This window comes from Enoplosus armatus, chromosome 3 (assembly GCF_043641665.1).
Source record: "Enoplosus armatus isolate fEnoArm2 chromosome 3, fEnoArm2.hap1, whole genome shotgun sequence".
Classification (NCBI taxonomy): Eukaryota; Metazoa; Chordata; class Actinopteri; order Centrarchiformes; family Enoplosidae; genus Enoplosus; species Enoplosus armatus.
In genome coordinates, this window is record NC_092182.1 from 26,068,923 (window position 1) to 26,081,900 (window position 12,978).

The 12,978-nt window shown below is 39.7% G+C and overlaps 1 protein-coding gene across 1 annotated transcript; it reads right to left on the reverse strand.

Moving 5' to 3' along the window:
• Positions 1 to 5,670: 5,670 nt before the first annotated feature.
• On the reverse strand, positions 5,671 to 12,271 carry pigu (phosphatidylinositol glycan anchor biosynthesis, class U). Its single transcript, XM_070902368.1, has 12 exons — positions 12,142 to 12,271; positions 10,843 to 10,907; positions 10,250 to 10,313; positions 9,849 to 9,907; positions 9,391 to 9,500; positions 8,852 to 8,952; positions 8,386 to 8,483; positions 7,977 to 8,131; positions 7,179 to 7,322; positions 6,921 to 7,045; positions 6,588 to 6,730; positions 5,671 to 5,809 (listed from the first exon to the last, which is right to left on the reverse strand). The coding sequence occupies exons 1-12, from the start codon at positions 12,269 to 12,271 to the stop codon at positions 5,696 to 5,698; spliced, it is 1,308 nt and encodes a 435-aa protein (XP_070758469.1). The 3' UTR covers positions 5,671 to 5,695.
• Positions 12,272 to 12,978: the final 707 nt, after the last annotated feature.

Consider the following 12,978-nt stretch of genomic DNA (forward strand, 5'->3'; position numbering starts at 1 on the left):
ATCCTGTCGACGACACAAATTACTCCACTATTCTTATTTCAATACGCGTACTCGACATTACCTACATGACTTGCAGTACTCCTATACTACAGTGTATTACTGGGCAACATCATTTTACAGTGTGATTTTAAACTTCTTTTAAAAGTCTGCTTCTGGTTTTTCTAGCTTCTACTCTCAGATTTTATTACATTTTGTTTATTTATTGCTTATTGTTTATCTATTGTATTTTGTCTCTTGCCTGCCCTCTCAGGATTATTAAAGTATCGACTCAGCTATATATATATATATATATATATATATATATATATATATATTCCTTTTAGTACGTGCATTAAAATCAGTTAATGTGCATCCTCTGTAGTCGTCACAAACAGTCCCTGTCTTGTTTTTATTGTGTGTTACTCTTTCTAAATTATATTTCTTTTTAATATGTGATCAGTCTTTATTGTCCCTTTTACTTAACAGATGTGAATGTTTTCCACCACTGATCGTCAGCTTCCTTTAGCTTCTCAGTATCAACTATGTTGTACACACAGGTTTCTCTCCTGTGAGGAGGCAGAAGGTGAACTGCACCTGACCATATAACGTAATCTAATACAAGACAAACATAAACAAAAAGGTACTTTGTCCTGCAGGCAGTTGTTACTGTGTCCAAACCCTGCAAGTCTTTTCAGTTGTTTTACTGATCACAAATGTGTCATTATAACTGACAAAGATGCAAGAAACAGTGACTTTACTGGCAGCTGGAGGCCATGTGCTGAAACCCTCAGTCACAAAAGGCAACAGGATCAAATGAAGCGGTTTAAAGACAGTCACTAAGTAAATGGTTTGAATGGTCCCAACATGTGTAATCTATTTTTCTGTATTAAACACAGTTAAACCAGTAAATAGTGCACGTTTAGAGTTTGAGGGATGTTTCATCAGTTATTATGTGATGTCTGACACTTTCTTTAACTAACTTGGCAGGTTACAAAAGGTTCAACAGCCACATGGCAAGTCTGCTTTACAGCAAGAGCACAAAACACACACACATTATTAATATTAATATTAACATTATTGTTGTTGTTGTTCGTGTTGGCGACAGTGAAAAAGCGACTGATGACAAAATTTCCAGCACTTTAAACGCAGTTTCCTTCAGTCCTCTGATCACAGTAAAAGTCTAAATCAACCCTGTGGTTGTTGTGATGGCGACAAAAGTGCAAATATGAAACTAAAGAACAGCAGGAAACTCAAACTAAAGACGTAAATCATTTTAGTTTAACTTCTTCCTCCTTCAGCGGATACATGAGAGCCGATAATGAGACATTCTGTCTGTTTTTTAGTGGTTTTAACTCACCGCCATTGTTCCGTGTCCGTCTCTCTCTGCCTCTAGTAAAGACACTTCTTCTTCCTGCCGGGAGTCGCTTTTCGCGCGAAACGACCACGTGATACCCAAAGCCCGCGAAAAATACTGAATATTCAAATCCACTAGTGACGTTGTTTCTTCTTATTGGCCGGTCCGTTTTAAAGAGGCGGGGCCTCAAAGTGCAGTGCGTTTGTTTTGATGCAACCCCCCCGGTGAGGCTCGTTCGGCCGGGGTGGTGGTGAAGCCTGTGGGGGGAAGCGGGGCGGGCCGCAAATCAAAACAAACTCACCCTCCTCTCAGCATCAGTGCAGGGGCGGAGTCAAAGACGTGGTATTTTTTTCCCGGGAATATTTGGGCCGCGTTCAAACACATTTCACTGCCTCCCTGATTGCTTCACTTTGCTGAAAGGAAACGTCCCAAAATGTTTAATTGTCCTGTTTTTCTTTCCTTTTTAAAAATCAACCAACACAGAAACATTTCAATAACAACACACAGGCTCTGAATCTGAATAAAACTTACAGGAAAGTGTGCAAGCAGCAGCAGCCTATAACTTAAAGACAAAGAAAACAAAGTCATGGTGGTTTTTATTTTATTTATCTATTTACTTGGTTTTTTATTAGCTCTGAGAATGTAAAGGGCACTGTGTTAATCAATAACAAAAGACAAATAAAAGGAATATATTAATGCAAGAATAATCAATACATAAAATATACAAATAAAAGAAATAAAGAATAAGAACAACATTTAAAAAGATACAAAGCTTTAAAAAAACGCTGGATTAAATACAGACAGTCACAAAAGTCATTTGGACTGTCTGTACATAATGTCATCGCAATTCATGCAATAAGCTGCTTGCATGGCTAAAAACAGATAAAAACAGATAAAAACAGCTCCAACGCTGCAGAGTTGGGTGACATTTGTGACATTGGCACAAAATGTTGCACAGACATTCATGGATCCCAGATGATGAATCCTAAAGACTCCAGTGATCCCCTGACTTCTGGCTGGAGTTGGACATTTGGACCCATCTGTACTTGGTTGAAGATGTCATATAAATACATTTAAAGCTTCATTAATAGCACAATGTGACAGGGGCAGCTCTTAGAGATGAATCCACAGAGAATTTGGTTCATTGTTTTGGTTTAAACGTCCAAAAAGTGGTTGATGACAGCGGCAGCATGTCTGTAGACCCTCTCTGTCAGTCTCGCCATAATTCAATTTTAATTTGGGTGGAAATCTTCTTTCAGTATGAAGTTTTCTATCTTACTTAACATTTTAAATTCTGCATGGATACGACCGAAAACCAAAGAAGAAACTATTATGACGCATTTACAACGCCTCACACACGTCAGTACTGACAACAACACAGACGTGTGAAACCAACACCTCAAGTTTAATAATTGTTATTTATGACATGTTCACTCACTCATCAAATATAACATCGCCCCTTTCAAACCTCGCATTTTAATGTCCGTAACAAAACGAAACACACTAATATATACAGTATCAAAACAACAGAAGAGCTCGTCCCTTTTCTGAAATAAAAAAAAAAATCTCTTTGCAAAGTTTTTAGTGCAGCACATAAATAAAAATGACTTTCCACTCGTTGGCCACCGTCGACCTTCTGCTCAGATGTCAAAAACAAGGATCACATTAAAGAAACAACTGAACCGACTCGTATGTGTGTCACAGTTATCACCTTTATGTAACTGGACAGTAAGCAGAGTTATTTGTCTTTGCTTCGTCACTGATCTTACTTCACATGAAAACTCGTTTACAATAATAAACGTTTTTGCTCATATTTAGCTGCTGATGTTGAAATGCTTTCAGTGGGTCTTTTGTTTTTGTGAAACTTGCTGCTTGTATGATTATTTTCACAGGGAGACCAAGAGAAACCAATTATTATACAAAAACATTCATATGTGGACTTCATATTTTAACATAAAGTAAAACAAGTTTAAAAAATAAAAGATCAATGTTTATATCGCCGTCCCAACACTTCTGAGGCTGTTTAAGGCTTATTTTAAGGGCGTGAGATGAATCCTTCATCAAAGATTTGAAGTACGTGTACGTCAGTAGCTTCCACTACTTGTTTTGTTAGCATGAAATGCTTCGTTACAGTCTCAGTTTTCTGGTTTCCATATTAAAAAGAAATATAATCAAATGAAAAGACGGGAAAAACATGAGTGGTGGCGCGTTCCAATTCCACACTGAACGCTAATTCAGAGCAGAGAGTATGTAGTGTGTTCACACGGGAAAAGTCACAAAACTAAGTGGACTCAAAACGTCAGTGCAGTACCGTTGATTTTGCGGTTGATGGAGGAGCAGCTCACAGCTGTATAAAAAAAAAATCAAAAAAAATCAAATCAAATCAAAATAAACTGCAGATTGTGACGAGAAACCTCCAAAAAGACCTTGGAGAAGAAAACAATTATTCACTCTTAAGGAAGACATTTTGCTTTCTGTTTATACAATTTAACTGGCAGTGAGACGTATTGTATCATGTCCTGTTAGTATGAAGCAGTAAAGTACTATACAGATAGTGTAGTGTTGATCTGGGACACGTCGTGAGTATAATGAGGCGTTTATGCTGCATTCGTGTCACGTTGGACAGATTCAATTTAGAATTTAAAGAAAAGGTTTGCTATTTTGGGAAATAGTTATACACTTGAGAGTTCGATGAGAAGATCGATACCGCCCTCACATTTCTAGCTAACAGCCAGTTAGCTTAGCTTAGCATAAAGACTGGAAACAGTGGGAAACAGCTAGCCTGGCTCTGTCCAAGTATAACAAAGTCCACCTAACAGCACCTCCAAAACTCAGATTCAGAACATGTTACATCACGTTGGTTTAATCTGTACAGAAGCGTAAAAACAACAATTCGCCTATTCAGACTATTTCTTGTCTTGGACCAGTTGCCAGGCAACCAGCAGACACCGAGGAAGTAACTGGTCTTTATGCTAAGCTAAGCTAACGGCTGTAGCTTCAGGCTTACCGTACAAACACGAGAGCGATACAGATCTTCTCATCTAACTCGTCCTTTACATCGGTCACCTCACGTCCAGAACTCCGACGTCGCTGACGGGGAAACACTAAATGACAGGTACGTGTTTAGGGAATGATTCATTTTACGTGTTAAATCTAAATTTAACAATAACTTCATTATATTAACTTTGATCATGCGTGCAGAAATAAGAGGAAAATATGAATCTTTAGATGTTAGTGATTCATTTGGTGGAAAATTATGAGCCCAAACTTTGCTTTGTGGCTCGAATTGTGTCCTTTGTGAAAACTTATATGAGGATTAAATATTATGACGCTGTAATTTAGACCAGCAGGAAACACAAGGACACGGCAGGACTCTGTAACTTTGTGCTCCCCACAGATCCTCAACTTAAGCACTTCAGTTGTTAAAACACGTTCACTGTTGCGCTCCGTCAGGTGGTAACAGGACCTGTGCAGGGTTTACTGATGAGTATCCCAACTTTTGTTTCAGGAACCATGATGAGGTTAGTATTGGTTTGACTGGTTTTCACTGGCGATGAGATGCAACACTGACCATCTGGAATTTGTTCATTAAAGAGCAGACTGTGTATAGGACGAAATGCAAACAGTAAGGAAGTGGTGAGAGACAGATAAATAAACCCCTTAAAAATGGTTCTTTTTCCACCTCAAAAGAAAACGTTTCACACAAACGTAATCAGGTGAAACAACATGGGATATCAGGAACTGTCAAATCAGTGGGCGTTTCCCACATTTTTGGTGTTTAAAGAGGAAAAAGGCTTCAAAATAAAAGCCCCCTCAGAGTGACATTTCCTTCCATAAAAAAAGCTGCATGAGAGTGGGTGCTTCAAAATAAAAGCTGTCCAGGACGGAGCTGCAGGATAAACAAACAGAGCATCAAAATAAAATGCTTCCAGTGTCGGGAGGAAGAAGGCTTCACAATAAAAGCCACCCTCGCAGGTAGAGTGAGGCTTCAAAATAAGAGCGCTCCAGAGGAGAAAGAGAAAAGAAGATTGAGATGTTTCTTTGATGTCTGTTTGTGTCACATGGCAGGAGTCAGATTTCTACATCCCATCTCTGCATGTGTCTGTCATGTTGAGTGTTGTGACAGTTGCATACGACGTTGTACCGGACACACTCCCTGCATGTGTGCTAATGTTCTGTCTGAGGACCAGTGTGGCTCTGAAAGTCTTTCATCCTCCTCAGCTTGTGTTTGTTCCCTGTGAGGATGAGAAGTGAGACCTCGAGCAGTTTCTCTCTTCCTGGTAGAGGCTGCCAGCCAGGTGGTGTGCATATCAGTGTGTGTGCAGGTGTGTGTGCAGGTGTGTGTGTGTGTGTGTGTGCGTTTTATTTCAGAACTAGTGTAGCCTCGGAGCCATCTTTCCTCTTCAGATACAGTCCATAGCTGAGATGGTGTTCCCTCCTCAGGAAGGCGTAGAAATAATCCGACACCAGCAGAATCTGAGGGGAAATAAATATTAGGACACCGATTAATTCCTGTTATTAAGAAGAGGAGTTTGAGTAATTTTGTTCATCAGTAATTTATTTGAATAATGGTATGAGCGAGCCGAAAAGGACGAATAGAAAATAACAGAATCAGACAGTCTCCCTTCACCTTTATGAGATGACTTACTGCAACGAAAACTAAAATGTGCATTCCTTACTGCTGATCCACTGAGACCTAAGATAAATTTAGCTAACTTTATGTTTGACCAATAATTAAGAGAAAAACGAATAAGATGTTTATTCTCTCTATGTGACAGGAAGAAGTGGCCTGAGAGGCTGCCTGTTCCATTAAAGGAAAAGTTCTACATTTTGGGAAAATATTCACCGTAGCTTGAACCAACAGCTGATTAGCTTAGCTTAGCACAGAGACTGGAAACAGCTAGCCTGGCTCTGTCTTAAGGAAACAAAATCCACCTACCAGAGCCTCTAACGCTCACTAATTAACACGTTATGCATCGTTTGTTTTCCTGTACAAAAACTGAAGTGTAAAAACGACAGCTTGCTGTTTTACAGGAGGGTTATATGGTGGGATTTCTTAACTGGGATCAGTAACTTCCTGGTGTCTTAGTGAGCTTAATACCAGGATCCTGAAAGTGAAGCAGCTAAATGGAATTCAGTCTCATCCGTGTTATTATTTACACCCATGATTTTCCTACTGTGACATGTCAAAATGTCTCCAGTGGAAAAAGGCCCATCTACAAATTCCCCCTGGCTGCCGCCCAGACTGTCCTACCTGTGCCACGTTGAACAGCAGCGTTATGGCGTAGTAGAAGTTGGAGTTGGCGCTGCCGGCGTAGATCCAGAGGTGCCAGAGAACCGGGAACAGAGCCGAACAGGCCAGCAGGACGCAGGACACCAGGAAGATGTTCCTCAAGACTGAACAGGAAGAGAAACCAGGAGAGAGGTCGTTGTTGTTGTATGATCATTTTTATGTTTTATTTTTATGGAGTTAAACAATAAAATGTCACAGATAATTAAAAAACAAACAAAAAGGAACTTGATCGGGACATCACCTGTTACAAGCTAAACGTAGCATAAGGTGGAAACCAGTGTTTTGTACACTCACATCTGTGCAGGTGACTCCAGACAGGAAGGAAGGCCAGGTAGAGAGCGATGTCTCCCACAGTGGGGTAAGACTTAAAGATGGAGATCACAGCTAACTGCATGAAGATGAGAAACACTGGATGCTCCCTGTAACACAGACACACATCGGTCAGCAAGACTGACTCAGATTTAGGTTAAAGAATAAAAAGAAAAAGAACAAACAGCAGCTTTGTATTAACTTGGAAGGACAGATGGAGTGCAAGTGAGACAGAGGACTTACTTGAGTTTGATGGACAGAGGGATGGTGTAGAAGAAAACGTTGATCTGGAAGACACAGAGGAAGAAGAGGCGGAAGTGTTCAAACATCTCCGCAAAGAAATACCAGAAGAGGCCGATGTTCGGGGTCAGGTCTGGTACTGAGAGACTGGAGGGAGAGGAAACAGACGGTCACACTGCAGCTGAGGACATCAATCAGCCAATATTCAATTTTAAACAAAAACACATGGCATGAAGTTGATTAAATGAAATCATTAAATAATTGAGACCATGATATGTAACAAGAGGGACATTTAACAGTAAAAGAATAAACTTGTCAGTGCTCCCTGGTGGACAAACTATGTAATGATGACAGTTTCTAAATTAACATTCTTGTTCTAATATACACTGATCATGATATTAACTATGATGAGTTAAAACTGAGTGATAATATCAGCCAGGCCGATATATCGATCAATTCTGCTGTTTTCTATTCATACAGAGACAGAGAAGGAGTTATTGCTGCTGTGAGAACTTTCCAGTGCTGTAAAACCCCACCTTAGAGGAGCAGGCTATAACCAGTGTGCACTGTTCAACTTCCTGTCTGAATCATTATGCTGCTGTGTTCAGTGTGAAACAGTTCATTCACTGTACTAAGACTTCCAGTAGCTCAACTGTGCTATTCATAAGAAGGAGGAGGAGGAGGAGAGAGAACAAAGCAGGTCTTCTATCTCAGTTTCTGTCATGTCTGGTTCGTCACACATCATACAAACATCATACAGTTTCGCATTCTGTGAATTTAAGCTTTCAGCTCATCGCTCACATGAAGCCGTAGACAGACGGCAGGTAGTCCCACGAGCCGAGCAGGAAAAAGGAGAGACCGACGATGACGAACAGGCTGCCCAGGTACATGAAGGCATACTGCACGATGAACCACCAGAAGCTGGCACGCCGCAAGTTCACCGGGATGTACTGACGCTGGGGGAGGACAAACAGAAACATGGAAAGTCATTAATGAAAAGGTTTAGATCCAGGAGAGATGGTGAGACGGGTCTCGAGGCAGGCGGAAGAAGAAATTGGTGATAAAGCAGAAAAGGGATAGCAGTAGAAAATGAAGAGGATGGGACAAATAACAGTAATGATGGATGAGCAATAAAAAAGGATGAAGACAGTGAAACAATCTGTCCTACACACTCTTTTAATATGCATGTGTCCATTCATATACGACATACCTGCATCAAATACAGCAGCGCTGGAGCGCACAGAGTCAGAGGATAGATGGACTGATATGTGGCCAAGGACAGAAATATGGCACTCAGCAAAACATTTCCTGCAACAAAAACACAGAATTACTCAAATCACATAATCACGTCATGTTTTTATTGTTGCAGTCATTTTAAGTTGCTCTGGAGGAGAGCACCAGCAAAATGCCTGAAAACTAAATTAAAATATTTCAGTCAAAGCAATTACTAGACTGCAATACTGTGGTAGCCCCTGCAGTGAAATTACTTCAGCCAAACAGCAGAAAAAACTTGGTGGTGACATTCCTTAATGAAGGATCTTAACTGAATAAAAGACAAGAGAAATGTTAAGTACTCATTTAATGTCCCACTCAGCTAGAAATGGCAGTCATGGATCCAAAAATGTGGAAGGCCTTCAGAAAAAATGTCACGTTTGTAGTGAAAAATCAAACGTTACCTTTTATTGTAGAGAGGATGAAGAGGGCGATGACAGAGTTGTTCAGACCACAGGTCGACTTGGCGACGCAGGACAGGATGGTGAACGGGTTCAACAGGTAACTGTGAAAGAAGAAGAGACCATAAAAGACATGTGATGATAAAACTACATGCATACTTTTCTGAAGGCTGTGGTATTTCCTTCAAGACCTTTTAGGTTACCACCTTAGTTTGGCATGTTAGCATGCTAACATTTGCTAATTAGCAATAATCACAAAGTACAGGCTGATGGGAATGTCATTAGTTTTGCAGGTAAATTTGACTAGCATGAAGTCTACAAGATGCTTAGCGACACCATGGTAGCTGCCCATCCTGGCTGATTGCTCAGGGTTCAGCGAGCAGTCTGACAAGTCTCTAACCAAGTCACGGTGAGAATTTAACGCACCATGATCACCTGATCTGACATAGTACAGACATAATCTGACATCTGACTATAGTTGGGTGTTTGTCGCATGGAAACATGTTTGGTTTGAATCTGGTAGGGGTGTGTGTGGTACTTACAACATGGCTACTTTCAGCGGGATGTAGTACATCTCATTGGGGCTTCTGATGAGCTCCAGACAGTCGAGGGGGTAGCGGTCTGCCTCCAAAGCATATTTCTGCTTTCTGAACTGAAACAACATCAACAGCACATCAAATATGTCGCTAATATGTGATGTTTCTACAAGGACAGGAAAATACAACGCATAACTGATCATAACTCAGCCATGTAGCAGTGAAACAAGAAAATAGTTGTGACACATTTCTTGTTAGATGTTACAGCTTTCATGTGTTTATCGTGATGTGATTCCACTCAGAAAATATATCAGCTTTTGCCCAACCTTACTTTACGGGATATCCTGGTATTTTTTTTAATCTGCTGTATCAGGTTGAAATATACTGAAATTTCCCTTTAATATCCAAATATTTGTATTTTGCATTTATTTTCTCTGTATTTTTTGAAGACACTGTTTTCTTACCACTTGTTTGTTGTAGTCCTTCACTGCCATGTAGAGAGCCACAGCAGTGATTACATCTGCTAACTGAAGAGACAGAAAGACAGAATGAACAGCTGAGCCTCTGAAATATAACAAAATAAATTTAAAAATACCCATAAATTCCTATCACAGGGAGAGCAGTTAAATTAAAGTATTGTGCTCTCTCTTAAATTCACCAGAGCAAATCCAAAGCATTAGCATTTCTTTCTGGGGTTTTTTGCCCAAATGCTTAAAATGTCGTTACGCTCCAGCTCAAAAGAGAAATGTTTGTTGGTATTCATACTGTGCTGAAAATATTCACACCAAAATGTGACTTCTTGATTGGCTTATAAATACATTCCAAAAAAAAATACAAAAAAATAACTTGTTTCTCGTTTTCGTGCTCACCATAAATGTTATCTCTGCGTAGTCCACCAGAAAGTGAAAGAGGTAAATGATGAGAGGAGTCTGAAGAGGAAAGAAAATGACATCTGGGATCAGAACACAAACACATACAAGCAGCTGGGACAATCAAACATGTTTATCCACACATTAGTGTGATTGTGCGGTACCTGTGCACACACACGCACGCACGCACGCACGCGCACACACACACACACACACACACACACACACACACACACACTTTAGATCCTGTAGCTAAAATTGTTTCTACTGACTGACATTGTTCTACCTCTGATGTGATGCCACTTCCTCTAACTACTAAGTCTGTTTTTTAATCCAAAAAACATGCAGAGGATCTAGAGGTACTTCCTCTGCCCTGAACAGTGTCTGCAGGTTTTCCCTTCAGGCTCCATTCAGTGCCAACAACCTCCACCAACAAGGAAGGTTAAGATTGTATGTAGCCTGCTGGACAAAATTCACTGCACCCCCACTGCTGCTCGTTAGAAAGATTTTAGTAAAGAAAACAACCTGCCCCAGTGGAAATTACGCCTTTGTCATGTTTGTCATGTATGTGTGTGTTTTCATCTCTCACCTCATGGAAAACATCTCCAGAGTACGGTGAGACTCCCAAGTCAAGCAGAGCCAAACCTTCAACAACTGCAGACAAACAAACGAAGTTGTCATGATAATGTTTCCCTTCTTTTAATGAGCTGCGGCTACAGAGCCGTCCTACAAAGAAGCAACTTCCTGTTACAGCTGCCCTAATGAACAATTCATGAAGGGTTGTGGTGTCTCCATGTAGGCTAATTCACACACTATCCATCTCATGTTTATATTGTGTGTGTCCATTGATTCAAAAACCTCAGGGTGGCTCAACAAACAGCAGCACCTTCACTTCAGGATGAGGCACCAGAGCTGAAAAGGCCAAAAAATGCTTCATATTTTCATGTTACATATAGAAATAAAACAATACTTCCTTAAAGAATTGAAACGTTTCACATTAGCTAAAAATCTGTATTGGAACCATTTTAAGTCTGAGAGGTTTATCAAGTATTGGAATCTCAATCAACTCTCAGGTGAGACTGACAGATTCACAAAAGCCGACGAATGTCATATAGGTGTATTTAACTTGGTGTTAACTTTATTTTCTACTCTGTGTTTCTTCTTTTTAACAATAACATTCCTGCTTGTTGAACTTGAACAAATAGAGAATTAAGAACAAAGAACAAACAGAAGTGCAGAAAAGACTCAGTATCAATACCACAATGGAAAAATACTCGATCAAAAGGAAAACATTTGACTTAGATAGAAATGAAAATGGTTGCATGTGAGATTTTAACCTAATCTGGTTTCTCTTGACATCTGTTAGATAAACCCAGCACAGTAAAATGTACAGTAGTTTAATTAGACCTGTAGGAATAGAGGCAGTACAAGTATGTAGTAGAGACAAGATAAACCCTCTGAAAATGTAGGTACTCGAGTGAAGTATGGGTACTTTAAAATTGTGTATTAGAGCAGTACTTGAGGAAGGTACTCGGTTAATTTCCGCACCGGTAGAGACTCTGGTGCGCTCTTGCTGGTTGCTGCACCTGCATCTTTGAACCACAGAAGCCAAACATACCGAAGAACCTCCATGAGAAATAACCAGGAAATAGTCGAAACTCATTTCAATCTTCAGCGACAGAAATCACGACGAAGCTGCTATATTCCCCTCAATATTGCATTCGTGAACTTTCTAAATATGGTCTGCAAAGCCAGGTTTTTGTAGCTAACGCCAAACCGGCGTTACTGACTTCACTCAATTACCGGGTAACAGCGCCGAGGCGAGGAAGCAACCTGAGCGGCGTTTAGCGAGAAATCTGGCACAAAAAGCGGTTAAACCCTCGCTTACCTCTTTTCCAGGCGGTCAGGGGAGACACAACCTCCACTCTCTCCGCAATTACGTCCGCTAAACTGGATCTGTAAAGAGCTGCACGAATTGTAACGGCTAAAATCAAAAGTAGTGTCAAGGGAGCCGCCATCTTGACAAGGAAGCCCTCTCCGCCCTGCGAGGTGTTCGATAGGAAATCAAGTCTTTTTTTCTTTTTTCTTTTTTTACAAAGTATTATTATTATTATTATTATTATTATTATTATTATTATTATGTAGTATTAGTAGTAGTAGTAGCATATAAGTGTTCATATTATGTTTTAAAATTCAAATTGACTATTATTTTATTCATGGGTGGCTAACACTATGTATATTATTGCTTGTACAAAGATGTATTTTTGCTCTTTAACCAGTTTTTAGAGTTGCCTCGTTTTACATTTTAAACATTCTCGTACAATCAGAAACAATAAATCAGTAGGCAGTAAGCCACTGCAGAATAGGTTTTTACAGAGCGGAACTATAAATCCAAAGCATGTTCTCACTCCGGGACTCTTTATGTGTTGGATCAAAACACAATTGACAAAGCTATGTAAAGTTAGACGTAGAACACCACGGGTTTTCCGCTAAGGATACTTTCATTTTATTAAAACAAAATTAACCAAAAAATGATTTAGGCTTATTTTCAGCAACATTTAAGGCCCAATGACATGTAAAGACATTATAAAGCTCTGAGATGTATAGCATACAGTGTCTATTTCAAATAAAGATTTCCTAAAATGAATGATAACCACATATAGAACAATAATGTCAAATTAATTAATAATCAATAACACATTTAATTGGTTCGTGTTGTTCGTAT

What these genes read in the sequence shown, in the direction of transcription:
- pigu (XM_070902368.1), bottom strand. Translation starts at nt 12,271, where the DNA reads ATGGCGGCTCCCTTGACACTACTTTTGATTTTAGCCGTTACAATTCGT. An exon ending in AGAGATAACATTTATGGTGA is followed by an intron (nt 9,908 to 10,249) that starts GCACGAAAACGA and finishes CTCTTCAGTTAG; the next exon opens with CAGATGTAATCACTGCTGTG. An exon ending in AGGACTACAACAAACAAGTG is followed by an intron (nt 9,501 to 9,848) that starts GTAAGAAAACAG and finishes ATGTTGTTTCAG; the next exon opens with TTCAGAAAGCAGAAATATGC.